General features: G+C 34.3%; 1 protein-coding gene and 1 non-coding gene across 3 annotated transcripts in view; both read right to left on the reverse strand.

Moving 5' to 3' along the window:
- Positions 1–14,903, reverse strand: part of LOC111045687 (putative inorganic phosphate cotransporter) — a 123,631-nt gene that overhangs the window by 69,635 nt on the left and 39,093 nt on the right. The window contains exons 1-2 of one of the 2 annotated variants that reach the window (XM_039436841.1): positions 13,491–13,688; positions 9,879–10,242 (exon numbers count right to left, since the gene is read on the reverse strand). The exons of the other annotated variant lie outside the window; for it this stretch is intronic. Of the exons in view, the coding sequence (XP_039292775.1) occupies positions 9,879–10,014 (136 nt within the window). The 5' untranslated portion in view covers positions 10,015–10,242; positions 13,491–13,688. Of the gene's footprint in view, positions 1–9,878; positions 10,243–13,490; positions 13,689–14,903 lie in introns of those variants that run through there. 2 annotated transcript variants of the gene reach the window in all.
- Positions 14,636–14,726, reverse strand: Trnay-gua. Its single transcript is given in 2 exon segments — positions 14,636–14,671; positions 14,690–14,726. It is a non-coding gene; the product is annotated as a tRNA-Tyr (tRNA).

The raw sequence follows: 14,903 nt of genomic DNA on the forward strand, positions 1-14,903 counted from the left end.
TATGAATGTATGACTGTACCGGTATATCAAGACTGTTCAGTCTTGTTTAGAATAATCAATTATAATTAATTTGACCAAAAATGTATTTTTCAATGATAAAATGATGAATTTCCATAATTGAGATTAAATATTTTGTTAATTATATTCCCACATTGTTTAGAAACGAACTGGCAACGTAGCGGAACCAGAAAAGGATAGAGCTATCTGCTTTGCTGATAGGTAGACAAGGATAGCAACACCAATGTTAATCAAATACTGCCATTACAACGTGGACCACACTATATTTTATTTCAAATAATACTGGAACACAAAACAGTCAGACAAACCTTCAACAAAAACGAGAGTGAGTGATAGAACATAAAAACTGAGCTATTCTTGAAAGCACTGTCGATGTGTGTGGTATGTGTGTGTGTGTGTGTGTGTGTGTGTTTAGTGATAACACGCGCACATGTGCTTGCGAACAGCAAGAGTCGTCAAGTTTTCATCATGGAGATTCACTTCAAACTGTCAGCATTGGTTGAATGAAAACCATAGATGTTAAAAATTGTTGACAGTGCTCAGATCTCACTTTAGGGGATCAGTGTGAAGGGAGGCTAAGCTCTCCCATACGGTTGCCGCGTGATAAAAGTATGGGGAAAAGGGAGAAAAAATTTCCCGTTATTTGGTGTGTTTGAAGTTTTTAGTGCACAACCTGACAGGTTACCACGTGGTCGAGAGTGATAGAACTGTGGTAGTTTTGTTGAAACGACCTTGGGGACGATTTTTGAATGGTGGAAGAGCTTTCAGTGTGTTCAGTGTTGTTGAATCGGTGACTGTGAACGGAGGAGTCGAAGTTTGAAGCTTTTGAACGTTTTGGAAGCTTGAAGCTTTTGAAAGCTTTGGAAGCTTAAAGAGTTCTGAAGCTTCTAAAGCTTGAAGCGATCAAACGATTGGAATCTTCACGTTTTCAAAACTAGAGGAAACATTCAACCTTTCAATTGTTGAAGATGGTTAAGGATTTGAACAGAAAGCTTGACAGTCTCTAAGGTTTGAAAATTTAAATCTTGGAGGTTTTTGAAGATTTTGAAGCTTGCAGAACAAGCTTCCCATTTCGTAGGATACAAACATCCCATTACTAAGAGAGATATTACTCAATTACACATAAAATATTGTCTAGATCATATACATTGATGTGTTCTTGCCAATGAACCAATTCTTCTCCAATAAAAATTCCTTACAACCCTGATAATTCCTTATCAATAAGCCTGTCATTGTAACAACAATGCAATTCTTACTCCACTAAGATCCATAAGTGTCATTAAAAAAACAATTAATCTAATTACATGTGACATTGCTTTAATGACTCCATTGTCGTTTGCAATACACAGCACCTATCTGTCATTGAGCAGTGAACTAAGGCATCTGTAAACCGGAGTTTAACTGTATTTTTATCTCCTTTTTGACCGAAGTACATAGAAAAAAGATTATAACTGATTTATTTATTGATGTGGAACACAATATTATATTTGGTGGCTAAATGGAACAAATTATCTGCAAATTGAGTGGTCAGTCTAAATATATTTTAGAGCTGTGAATAACAAATAGTGAGTAGGTTTTTGATTTTGTATTCAAATTTTTTAAATAAGTGCAATATTTCTAAAGTTTTTAATTTATTGTGATTCATTTAGAGTATAAAATCAACCTTCAAAATTCAAAATTTTAAATCATTATTTCTGGACCGAAAATCAAGTGACGAAGCAGTGTGTGACTATATAACCTTATCTTTTGGACAACATTAACATTTTATCAAAATTTTTGGAGAGAAATAGTACAGGCTTAGCCTAGTTTTTCCTCCAATGTCATAATTGTATTATGATTATAGTATTTTATACAATAAATAAATAAAATAAAATAAAATAAATAAATTGGACAGTGGAATTCATTGTGATCGTTTTTGACATCAAAAATAATAATAATATTCGAGTGACCTGGCTGGCTCAGGTCTGGTGTCAGAGTTTTCAGGTCGCAACTGATCAATTTCAGTGCCTCTGACATGACCTAACATCATGTCATCGATGATTCCCGTTCAACCAATTATGGATTAATCTCAGTATAATGGTGTTCTGGTGCAATATGTAAATTTTCTAGCTCCAGTCTATTAACAGATTGTGTAAGGATCAATGTAAGTTTTCTAATACTGTAATGGGCAACATAAATAATGATACTCATCCATAATGAAAACAAGAATATTGTCTAATATCAAGAATTTATTTTGAACAAATTACAGAAATATTTCGACACCTATGGTGTCATCTCCAGAGTATATATTTTTTCAAATTTTCCAAAATATATTCGTGATATTTATTTATTTATTCATTTATTCATAATTTACAAGGACAAAGAAACAGACTACAGTCCAAAACTTCTTTTCATCCCAATTTCCTAAAATAAATTATTCAAATAAAGGGAATATTGGACAATATTCTTGTGTATTTAATTAAAAATGGAAGTGCTCCAAGTCTCACAAATGTAGAATGACGCCATTGCCAATGATTACTACGTTAGCCAATGGTAGTTGGTGGTGGGAGTGTCTGAGGAAAACCTCTCTTGTGATTGGTCCATGCTGTCTGACGAAGTAGTTCGAACGGGAGGCGATAGATGGCAGCACTTACAACGTAATCTACTGTATTAACATTGAATGAGAAACACTAAGAGATTGTCAACAAATACAGATTTATTGATGTTTATCAGAGATTGACAATGGTGTAATAACCGAAACCGGTCTTTCTAAGTATCAATAAATCTGTGTTTTTTGACAATTTCTTAGTCTTTTTCATTCAATATGAATAATTACCACAATATCAACTTCTCGAATACACAAAAAGTACTGTATTAACACCGGTTGATTACATTTTACGATAACTTAGGCTACATCAGAGAGTAAAAGATACTTATTTCATCTATGCTTACATCTATTGAATATTTCAATAACATCGATCTTTTGAAATATTCCTCATTGAAGTAAAATGTATCACCGTATTGTAGTCAGAGCTCAAACAAAAATACTATCCATCAAACTATATTTGCAGGAGGAGGAGAAGGAGGGGGTGAAGGTGGGAGAAGATGTAGGGTTAGGTAAGGAGGAGTAGGAGAGTGAGGAGGAGGAGTGTAAGGAGGAAGAGGAGGAGGAGGTGGAGAAGGAGGAGGTTAATGAGGATGGGGAGAAGGTTAATGAGGTGGAGGAGGGTAAGGAGGAGGTGGAGGAGGTGGAGGAGGAGGAGGAGGAGGAGGTTAATGAGGATGGTGAGAAGGGTAATGAGGAGGAGGAGGGTAAGGAGGTGGAGGAGGACGGAAATTAGAAATGGAGAATGATGAAGAAGAGGAGGTGGAGGAGAAGGATGAGGATGTTGAGGAAGAGGAGGAGGTGGAATATGTGAAAGAGAGAGAATGATGAAGATTATGACAGACTGACGATAATGATGATTTTGATGATGAGAGACAACTGACAAAAATTCAATGACAGTTCGTAACTGAAGCATGCTGCGAATCAACAGGTTTGACAACACACATGTTCTCATAAGTAGTAGTAGAGCTCAAGGTGAGTGATAAGCGGTGATGATAAGACTTTCAAACAGTTACAAGTTTTGCTGCTAGATGGCAGCACTATTGACGAAGCGAAAAGGAAAAGGCACATTAAAACTCAAGCCGAAAATTTCCACATCATCCAAAATTAGATGAGTTCCCTCAAATTTAATGAGTAATCAGCGCAAATTACGTAATGAGATCGCATGAGTTAGTTATATTCAGGAGGAGGAGCACTTGCTTGTGTGCCCTCAGCTTGATGTCCAATGTAGAAAGGAGGATCTTTTTGGAACAATTGATGACAAAGCCCAATCGGTTGCAAATTTTTGGAAACATATAATTTAATGATACTTATTGATCCAATGTTTGTACATATACTTTTTATCATTGTTTAGTTTTTACTTTCCTTGCCCTATTACCATAGCTAAGGAAAGTATTGCTTTCCAAAAAAAATTAAGGTACCCTAATTTCAAGTTTTCTATACGTTTCAAGGTCCACTGAGTCCAAAAACATGATTTTTGGGTGTTGGTCTGAGTGTGTGTATGAGTGTATGTGTGTATGTCTGTGAACACGATAACTCCATTCCTAATTAACCGATTGACTTGAAATTTTAAACTTAAGGTCCTTATACCATGAGGATCCGACAATAAGAAATTCAATAAAATCCAATTCAAGATGGCGGAGAAAATGGCAGATAATTACTAAAAAACCATGTTTTTCTTGAAAACGGCTCTAACGATTTTCTTCAAATTTATACCATGGATAGCTATTTATAAGCCTTATCAACAGACATGAGTTTCATTTCTGGGAAAATTGCAGGAGCTCCGTAATATTTTTGAGAAAAATGGCGGATAATTACTAAGAAACCGTGTTTTTCACGATTTTCTCAAAAATGACTTGACCGATTTTTTTCAAATTCATACCCTGTATAGTTATTCATCAGCTCTATCAACTAGCATGAGTCTCCTTTCTAGGGAACTAATGGGGGGTCCACACCATCCTTGAGAAATGGACTTTGTAGCCTCCTTCTCGTGCATGTGGTAGGTAGGTAGAGCAGTTCATAAAAAGAACACATAGTCGAGATATTTCATCTGTAGAACAGCTGTTTTGACGACTTTAGAAAAATATCATCAAGTTTCAAAATTTACACAAAGGAAAAAGTACTCTGAAAACAATTATACACATATACAGTAGGTAGTCTGATCGTAGTTTCAAATATGTAGCTGCCAATCGTCATTATGTTATTCCCCTAAATTATTCACCTTCAAGAATGGGGCTTACAGTTCAATGAGCAAGGGAAGTTGTGTGAGTGCGCCACACCAGATTTTTTTACATGTGACCTGTTTGGATACGGAAAGTAAGTACCGCATGAGTTAATAAGTGTAAAAATTGTAAAAAGTCTGGGAAGGTCCCATCTCGCCTGAATATATCATTCAAGCCGTCAATGGGCCTTACGACTGTCATACTTCAGCCGGGACCGGAATTTGACGTGCCCACCCGATAACATGGGAGAGACCTGGTTAAAAACTTTTTGTGATGAGTGGGGTTGAAGCCGGGATCCCTAAGCTGCTATGGAAACACTATTCACTAGTCATTTGTCCAATCTTCAAAACAGGATATAAGAGAAAGTTAGGCTATGAATTGCTACAGACCCATTTCATTACTGAGTACATTATCAAAATTTTTTGTAGAGTGTAACAAAACAAGACTGATTGAAAAAAATCTTTTGTCACCAAACCAATATGGTTTTAGATCTAGTGACTAGACCATGGATCACTCCACATGATTCAATTAAATACATTTTTATGAATTTTCACTTTTTAATCTCATTTAGATTAGGATAAAAATTTAGTACCCAAGTATTCTCTATGGTGAAACTTATTCTGTTACCCAACTCAATTACATTACTTTTACATCGTTATCATAGAATTGTAAAATTATTGCTATCAGCTAGCATACAAGGAAAATATGTTCTACATTGTAAGTAACTACAAGAAATCCAAGATTTCCCAGACATACTTTAAACCACTACAAAGAACAATGAAAAATTGATAATTCAAGAATAACCTAATGTGGTAGGTAATTTTTACTGCAAGGACGTTGTCGCAAAAAAAAATTCTATTTCCGCAAACTGTAATTTGGTTGATAGCTGTTTTCAAGGCGAAAATTCGTAATGAAAAATAATGGTTACTGAGAAAATGATTCCAACATTGGACTTGCGCATTAATAAATAAGATACTTTTCCCTGTAGATGTGTTAAATTTGAGAATTTAGTTTCCAAATGCTAATGAACTTGAAATTTTTAGTAAGTAGTGTAGTTCGAAGAATTGCAAAATTTGAGCTTTTTAGTTCAATTACCCCATATAATAACAATTTCTACCCAGTAAGTAAATCTTTTTAATAGAATTTTGTCAACACATCTTTTGATAATGTACATATCCTATCAGTTCAATTACCTCATATAATAACTATTTCAACGCAGTAAGTTAAACCTTTTCCAATAATATTTTGTCAACACATCTTTGGGAGTGAACAAGCCTAAAGGCTCGCTTCGCTTGCTTAAAAGGTAAAAATCTTCCTTATTAACAAGGTTTGTCACTCGAATTCCCGAGGGGTTGAATCACTGAGGAAATCAGCGAGGCAATGACACTAAAAAGACATGCGCTTTGCTCGTCTGTGAATTCAATTTGAGCGTTTTTGCGCTGATTGACTCTTGGGAACCCAAAACGTCTGGAACCATCAATTTTGAGCGTAATTTGAGATGCACTTCCATACACTTCATTAGCACTTTTATAAAGACGAGTAATCATGCTTGTCTGATTTCTATGTTCTTGGTTCTGAAACATACTGCTGTGAGACAGAGCCATGAAACAATTATTTGTGAGATAGAAATAGATCACACACTGCCGTAGCATACCTTGAAATAGGTACGTCTTTGAAATGCGTAAGCCCGGTTGTACAAAAGCAAGTTAAATTTTTATCATGATTAAATGCACGAGAACCAATCAAAGAAGGTTATTCTGAAAAGAAGGTTTCTCTTATTGGTTCTCTTGGAATTGATCACGGTTAAAATTTAACAGGCTTTTGTGCAACTGGCACGTAGCCGACGTGTCTCCTAATTTTAATCGACTTATTCACTTCAAACCGGCGTAGCGTATTTTACGACGGCTACGTTTTTCAAAATACATTTTTTCCAAACTACGCTAGGACGGTCTTTACAGCTACATGTGTAATATGTAGATGGAGGATAAACATAGATATTGTGATATCGGGTCACAGACACAGCGTTGCCAATTCTTAAAATTATAATTCTCATAACAGAAACCTTTGACTGCAGGGTTGAATGAGCAATTACCAATATGTATTAGCCTACTGCATTATCAAAGTTTATGATTCATTATCATCGTATTACGATTATCATTGTAAAGTATTATAGTAAAGTATTATCTAAATTTGAAATTGTTTGTTTTATTCTGATGTGTATATTCAGATTGATGATTCAGTATATAAATTGAAATGGACATAACCTACATAATATTTGGACAATTTAAGACAAAATTAGGAAATTGAAGAAGTTTTGGGCAATAGCCTGTTTCTACTTTCCTTGCCCTACTACAATAGGTAAGGAAAGTATTGCTTTCCAAAAATAGTTAAGGGTACCTTAACCAAAAAATTGAGGTACTCCAATTTCAAGTTTTCTATACGTTTCAAGGTCCCCTGAGTCCAAAAACATTATTTTTGGGTATTGGTCTCTGTGTGTGTGTGTATATGTGTATGTCTGTGAACACGATAACTCCATTCCTAATTAACCGATTGACTTGAAATTTTAAACTCAAGGTACTTATACCATGAGGATCCGACAATAAGAAATTCAATAACATTAAATTCAAGATGGCGGAAAAAATGGTGGATAATTACTAAAAAAAAATGTTTTTCACGGTTTTCTCGAAAACGATTTTCTTCAAATTTATATCATGGATAGCTATTTATAAGCCCTATCAACTGACATGAGTCTCATTTCTGGGAAAATTGCAGGAGCTCCATAAAATTCTTGAGAAAAATGGCGGGTAATCACTAAAAAACCATGTTTTTCACGGTTTTCTCGAAAATGGCTCTAACGATATTCTTCAAATTTATATCATGGATAGCTATTTATATGCCCTATCAACTGACATGAGTCTCATTTCTGGGAAAATTGCAGGAGCTCCGTAATATTCTTGAGAAAAATGGCGGATAATTACTAAAAAATTAAAAACGATTTTCTCAAAAATAACTTGACCGATTTTTTTCAAATTCATACCCTGTATAGTTATTTATCAGCTCTATCAACTGGAATGAGTCTCCTTTCTGGGTCCACCCCATCCTTGAGAAATGGACTTAGTAACCTCCTTCTTGTGCATGAGGTAGGAAGGTAGCGCAGTTCATAAAAAGAACTCATAGTCGAGATATTTCATCTGTAGAACAGCTGTTTTTACGACTTTAAAAAAAGACGACTAAAAAAAATCATCGAATTTCACAATTGACACAAAGAAAAAGTTCTCTGAAAACAATTATATATACACATATACAGAAGTCTGTTCGTAGTTTCAAATATGAGCAAGGAAAGTTGTGTGAGTGTACCACACCAGATTTTTTCTTTCCCGACTATAGTATTGTTGAATAAATAAATAATTTGTAACATATAATTTATTATTGTCCCATCATAATATCATTCCCACTCTACAAATAGACTGCAAACGCGTGAAAATTCCCTCAAGAACCAATGATATTCTTTCTCTGCTCAACGAGGCAGAACCTCATTGGAAATCGGGGCTTTATACGGTCTCACCAAACACTCATAAATTCTATGACTGGAATTTTCCGGCTAACAAGGTCACCAACACCAATGCCAATGCTCTGCAAACAATTTCCACCATATATCTGTCTTCAAAAAGAAAAACTGTTTACGGAGAGATTCATCTTAAACTGTCAGTATTCCTTGTGAATAGCATCAATGCTTCCCATTCAAACAATGCTGACAGATTGAAGGGGATCTCACTATAACAATCCATGAACTAACAGAATGGATGATTGTCTTTTTCCAAAAGTTCTATAAAAAGGGAGAGAGAGAGTGAGAGAAAGAAGAGAAAGGGAAGAGAGAGGACAAAGAGAATGAGTAGAAAGGGAAAAGAGGGGAGATAAGAGAAGAAAACGGTAAGAGAGAGAAGAGAGGGAGAGAAAGAGTTGAGAAGATAGAAGGAAGACAGAGAGGGGAAAGAGAAAGACAGAGAGAAGAGGTGATAAAGGGAAGAGTTAGGAGAGAGGGAGAGAGAGTAGAGAAGATAGAACGAAGAGAGAGGAGAGAGAAAGACAGAGAGAAGAGGTAATAAAGGGAAGAGTTAGGAGAGAGGGAGAGAGAGAAGAGAAGATAGAAGAAAGAGAGAGGAGAGAGGGGAAGACAGAGAGAAAAGAAGAGGAGAGAGAGAAGAGAAGAGAGAGAAGAGGAGAGAAAGGGAGGAGAGAAAGGGAAAAGAGAGATGACAGAGGGAGAGAGCGAGCATAAGGGGAAGAAAGAGGAGAATGGAAGAGAGGAAGAGAGATGGTGAGGAAGAGATAGAGAAAGGGGAGAGAATGGAATGAGAGAGGGAGAGAGATAGAGAAAAGAAGAGAAATGCCATTTATTCTTCCATTCACAAAATGGACAGATCGTTATTTTGTCAGTCAATAAACGTCGACTAGTCACTGGTTTTATGACCCTTTCTTAACCTTGGTTGAACACAAGACAATTTTCTCGAGAAAGATAGAAAAACCGAAAATGATGGGAAGGTGTTTGAAAAGAAGAGAGGTGAAATATGAAAAGGTGCTGGGTAGGGGGAGAAAAGGAATATGGAAGCAAAGATAAAAGAAGAAGAAGAAAAAGAAGAAGAGAAGGAAGAAGAAGAAGAAGAAAAAAAAGAAGAAAATGAGAAACTGCATATGGATAAGCAGGGAAGGAAGTGTGGAGAAGGAGAAGAAGAAATGAGCAGAAGAAGGTGAGGAAAGAGAAAAACGGTGGAGGAGCAAAAGAAAGGGAATGAATAATAAATGTTCAAAATAATAAGTGAGAGGAGTAAAGATAGATTTAATAATCGGCTAAATTGATAATTAATGAATTGCAGTTGATAAAAACTCGTAAATACGTTTTTGAACAATTAATTATGAGTATAGACATAGAATAAAACAATCTCAAGTTCAAGTATTCTCCGGTGAAGATAATTGTGATTGTGTGATGATTTGTACTACAGTAGATTTAAAAAATTAATGAAAAAGCTATTATTCAAAGAATTATAAAATGTTACCTTTAACACGTGGTCGCTCAAATATAACATATTCCTCATCATTGTCATCCTGGTTGTTGAAGCTTAATCCATTGACGAAGGCACGTTTTCCCCTTTCAATGTTACGTAAAATAGTTCCGTATTGTGAGGATGACATTATCTCAAACGAAAACAACTACAATATCGTCACTCAACTTCAAAAACAATCCGTATATTGTCACAAAACTGTTTCAACAATCCGTATTCCGTCACAAAACTTTGAAAACAGTCCCAATTTTGTGACAGTGTTCTTAAAATCACTGTAAGGTGTCACAAAATCAAAATAGATCTATCCTCACTAGAAAAAAGATTTATCTTTCACTAGGAAGACAATTCATCAATTTTCCTAAAAAAACAAATAAGATATAAGTATTCGTAAACTCAGTTAATTTTTAGAAAGATTTCTCCATTATAACTGAGACTAGCTCAAAATATTCTTTCTTTCGAAGATTATCAAAAGTAGGCCCATATAATATCAATCAACATTGGTTGAATCAGTGAAAAATTTGAGCCACATAACCTCTATGGTATAAAAAGTGGAATATTTTGAAAATCTACTTTGTAAACTTATTTAAAGGACCGAAAATTTTGTGAAGTGAAGAACTACAAGACTCAACCTATTTCTGACTATGTGTAACTTTATCTAAATTTGGGAGAGGAATAGCACAAGGTTACCTTATTTCTTCTCTCCCTATCATTTTTGATGATGTACTTATTGTATGAATCAATAAATTAATATTGAATATAAAATGAGGTCTCTACCAATATACTATAGAATGGATGATAGTAGCCTATATAATCACCACTTATTCGAACAAACTGAATAAAAATTAAAACTTAATTTCAATCAAATAAGTTCTCCTCTCTATCTAAAAAAGTTCTTCAACAGAAGATTATCTGAAAGTACTTGACGCTGGTTAAGTTTAAGCTGACTTTAATCGCTCAGGTTTTTTTTCTGGTATCGACCAATTAAATTGCAGCATTTGACACGGTACAGTTATAACTTGAATTTGTCAGCATTTCTCATAAATAACCTTAACGCTTCCCAACAAATAGATGATGACAGTTCGTAGTGAATCGTACCATAGTAACTAATGTGGATAATTATTCCACATCACGTATTGCTTGTGAAAATCAGTCAGTTTGGAACAAATTAGAAATACGATAATTATTATTGTGTGTTGGTACACATTGCAGTACCTATTCATTTAAAACTCAAGTTATTACAGGAAGGTATTAAAAACGATTGAGTTTATTGTCAGCTTATGAGGTTTATCACAGAGTTTATTACAGCGCCTTATGAGCTCTTGAATGATCGAATACACAAAATGAAATCAACTATTTTTCATTACATTGAAAGTGAGATTTTATTTTAACGGTAGCCTTAGAGGTTTTTTTCAAAAAATCAAAACGATCTTATATAAATTTAATATGTATAGTTTTTTTCTTTAGGGCTACTTCTATATAATAAGAGAGAGTAGGGTTGTGTTTGTTCGCATCAAAACATGCCAACTTGTGGATTGCATACCGGAAAAACGGGAATGATTTAGATCTTCAAATTTTGCACATAGATTCTAAAAATATCAATCTCGTGCACCTCGAAGCCCGAATTTCAATTTTGCTTCTAGATTTTTCAGAATTAATGTTGAAATTTAATTCATGGGACATGAATACATAACTATGTTAATATAGAACTATAATCTAGAGCAAGGTACCTAGAATACGTATTCTAGGTACATTGATCTAGAGCTAGAGAGACTACCTCTTCGAAACAGATGGTTAAAATTGGTAACTAAATTAATAGCCAGTCCAATTTTGTCAGGTTGACATCAAGTTGAGGAAGGTTTCTGAACAAGATTTGAGTTATGTCACTTTATTATGTTAGTATCAAGTTATGATATGTTAGTATCAAGAATTTATCTGTACTATAATAAAGGAAAGAACTGGCTTATACACGTACGGGATATGAAAATTATGTTTGACGCATCATCACGTCTAAACTACAGGACTGAAATCAACTTTAAATTTTGCATACAGTTTCTTAATTAACTGAGGATGGTTCTATGCCAACTTCAAACTCTACAATATTCCACTCAGTCAAGTTTTCAGTTTGTCAAGTTTCAAAATGGACCCTTGCGGAGCACGGGTTACCTGCTAGTTCAATATAAATCTGAGTACCCTTATAAATTATTTTGTGACTACATGTTTCGGCCACTAATGCCATTTTCAAGCACTCGAAGATTTATATATTTTTTTATTTTGAATATATTATGTCAGTCTGTGTTTATCTATTTATTTGATAGAATCATAGAACAAACAGTAAAATAGTCAGAAGCGAAAAAACAGGCTATTGCCCAAAACTTCTTCTATTTATTAATTTTGTCTCGAATCATCCAAATAATATTATGTAGGCTATGACCATTTCAATTTCCACATCGTGTTGGAGGTGAAAATGAAGATGTTATACTGTATATTGTAACAACTAAGCTATCTACTTGTGATAGAGCTTGTAATATTAATCGTTCATCAAAACCTGCATGGACATTTTATCTTATTTAAACAAGAGCAACAATAATTAAAGCCACAACATGAAACAAGATAGAAGAACATGAATAATGAAAATGAATACGGTAAATAAGGTAAAATTATAAATATGGTAATCAGGGTAATGGAAATTATTATATTTCAAGATTTAGAAAGTGTTCATTGACCGAGCGAAGTGAGGTCTAAGATTCAAGTCGACGGTTTGGCATTTCTCTTAATGTTTAAATGTTTATATGTTGCGCATTTACGGCGAAACGCGGTAATAGATTTTCATGAAATTTGACAGGTATGTTCCTTTTTTGATGCGCGTCGACGTATATACAAGGTCTTTGGAAATTTCACATTTCAAGGATAATATAAAAGGAAAAAGGAGCCTCCCTCATACGCCAATATTAGAGTAAAAATCAGACTATAGAAATTATTCATCATAAATCAGCTGACAATTGATTACACAGATGTGTGGAGAAGCCAGTCTATTGCTGTATTTCCATAAGGTCTATAGTTTCAATCAGGTACTTGTGGATGAGAATACTGCGTGAGGTCTACTGTTCACAGAACTACTAGTATAATATAGGCTATCTAAAATGGAGCAATGTATTTAATGCTTAAAGGAACACATACGTGTTAAGCGTAATGCCTATCCTGATCCTGCTATCTTATAAATAGAACAGAGGCCTGGTTGCACAACAGCCGGTTAAATTTTAACCGTGATTAAATATTAAATAAATAATTTCAACCGCACAGAGCCTACCAATGGTGAGATTCACTTTGAACTGTCAGCACACCTTTTACATCAATGCTACCCATTCAACCAATACGGGCTGACATTTTGATAGTAATGAGGTTGATGATGTCTATCAATCAGTACGTAATAAGGTAATATAATAAATTAATTATCTACAATTAAATGTATTTTGACATGTTTTGTGAGTGTTTTCCTATTCATGTGACTACAATATATATTTTAGAATAAATGCAAATTTTTTATTCAGTGTTAGAAACCTGAAATTCAAGATCAGTCAGTCACTTATTTCAAATGCTCATAATTACTGTATCAATACACGTATATTCAAATTGCAGACGAAAATACTGATCACTGTCAAACTATACACTGAGTAGTAAACACACAAACATCTGATGCACTAGAAACAATCAAAAACTGAAAAGAAACCGTCGAATTGGAAAAAAATTATCAAAAAGATTGCTCTTCTACAAACATATTGATAGCACACAAGATAAGACACATACTGAGAGAGCTGCCTGAAAACTTCTCAACTGTAATTTTCTTTCTCTTCTTCTTCTTCTTCTTCTTCTCTTCTTCATCTTCTTTCTATCTTGTTATTGGCGTTGAATAGATGCATATGTACTTACAATATGTGCTTACACGGCAGAGCTAGGTTGTGCCTAAAATAATAGAGAGTGAGTGAGAGAGAGTGAGTGTGTGTGAGAGAGAGAGTGTGTGTGTAAGACAATGATAGCAACAAGAAGGATTGAGAAATAAGCTGTTTAAAAAGAGAGAGAGGATTTGAGAAGGTTGTAGAAGAAACAGAACAGAGAAGGCAGATGAGAGTTTAAGAAAATTTGTCTATGAAATTGATATGACGTTCATTGTTTTGTAGACTAGAATATATTTTTCGTTTTTTTAATAGTTTCATCTATGTTTATTCATTCATAAGTATGTTCAATTAACTTTAAATAACGGTAAGTTAGTGGATCTAAATCAATTAAGTATTGTCATTTCTAATAAGTTCATTAATGAGTCGATGGATCCAAAGATTTATGAAATTATTTCCTATAGGTCATTAGAATTTAAAGGAGTGTCAAAACCAGGAACCACGAGATTGATTATTGTTTATCTGTTGTAAATAATAAGTCAGTTTTCATTGTAAAAAAAATAATTAAGCTTGAACAAGCACAAGTTTTTTTGAAGGAAAAATATGCTATCGAGATTCTAGATACTATATCATTTCTTTGACAATTATACTGTATTTTGCATATAGAAATAGTAAAACACATTATGAGAATTGAAAATAATTATATTCACTATTTGTTCTAAAGCACAATAGAATAAATCAAGGGTACTTGATAAACTGATAATGTGTTTCAATACTTTCAGTAGCCCTAAAAATAAGAGTGAATATCACTTTTTTTGTTAATATAAATTTTTCTCGGATGCAATACGTGACAAAAAATTCTCCTCCGGGCCGGATTTGAACCAGCGACCTATGGATGTCTGACAATCTGAACCGCTACAGTCCACCGCTCTACCAACTGAGCTACCAGAGGATGAAATATCAAGTTAGTGTTCTAAGCTCAAAACTGTACCGTATTTCACAGGTAGAAATAAGAACTGGTTTTCAATTCGCATATGGTTAGGGTGTGAGGAAGAGAGTAGATTTTTTTGAAGACAGAGGGGAGTTATGCAACAGGTAAAGAGCAGTAGTGAAGAGAAGAGAATAGAAT

Source organism: Nilaparvata lugens, chromosome 10 (genome assembly GCF_014356525.2).
Source record: "Nilaparvata lugens isolate BPH chromosome 10, ASM1435652v1, whole genome shotgun sequence".
Lineage (NCBI taxonomy): Eukaryota > Metazoa > Arthropoda > Insecta > Hemiptera > Delphacidae > Nilaparvata > Nilaparvata lugens.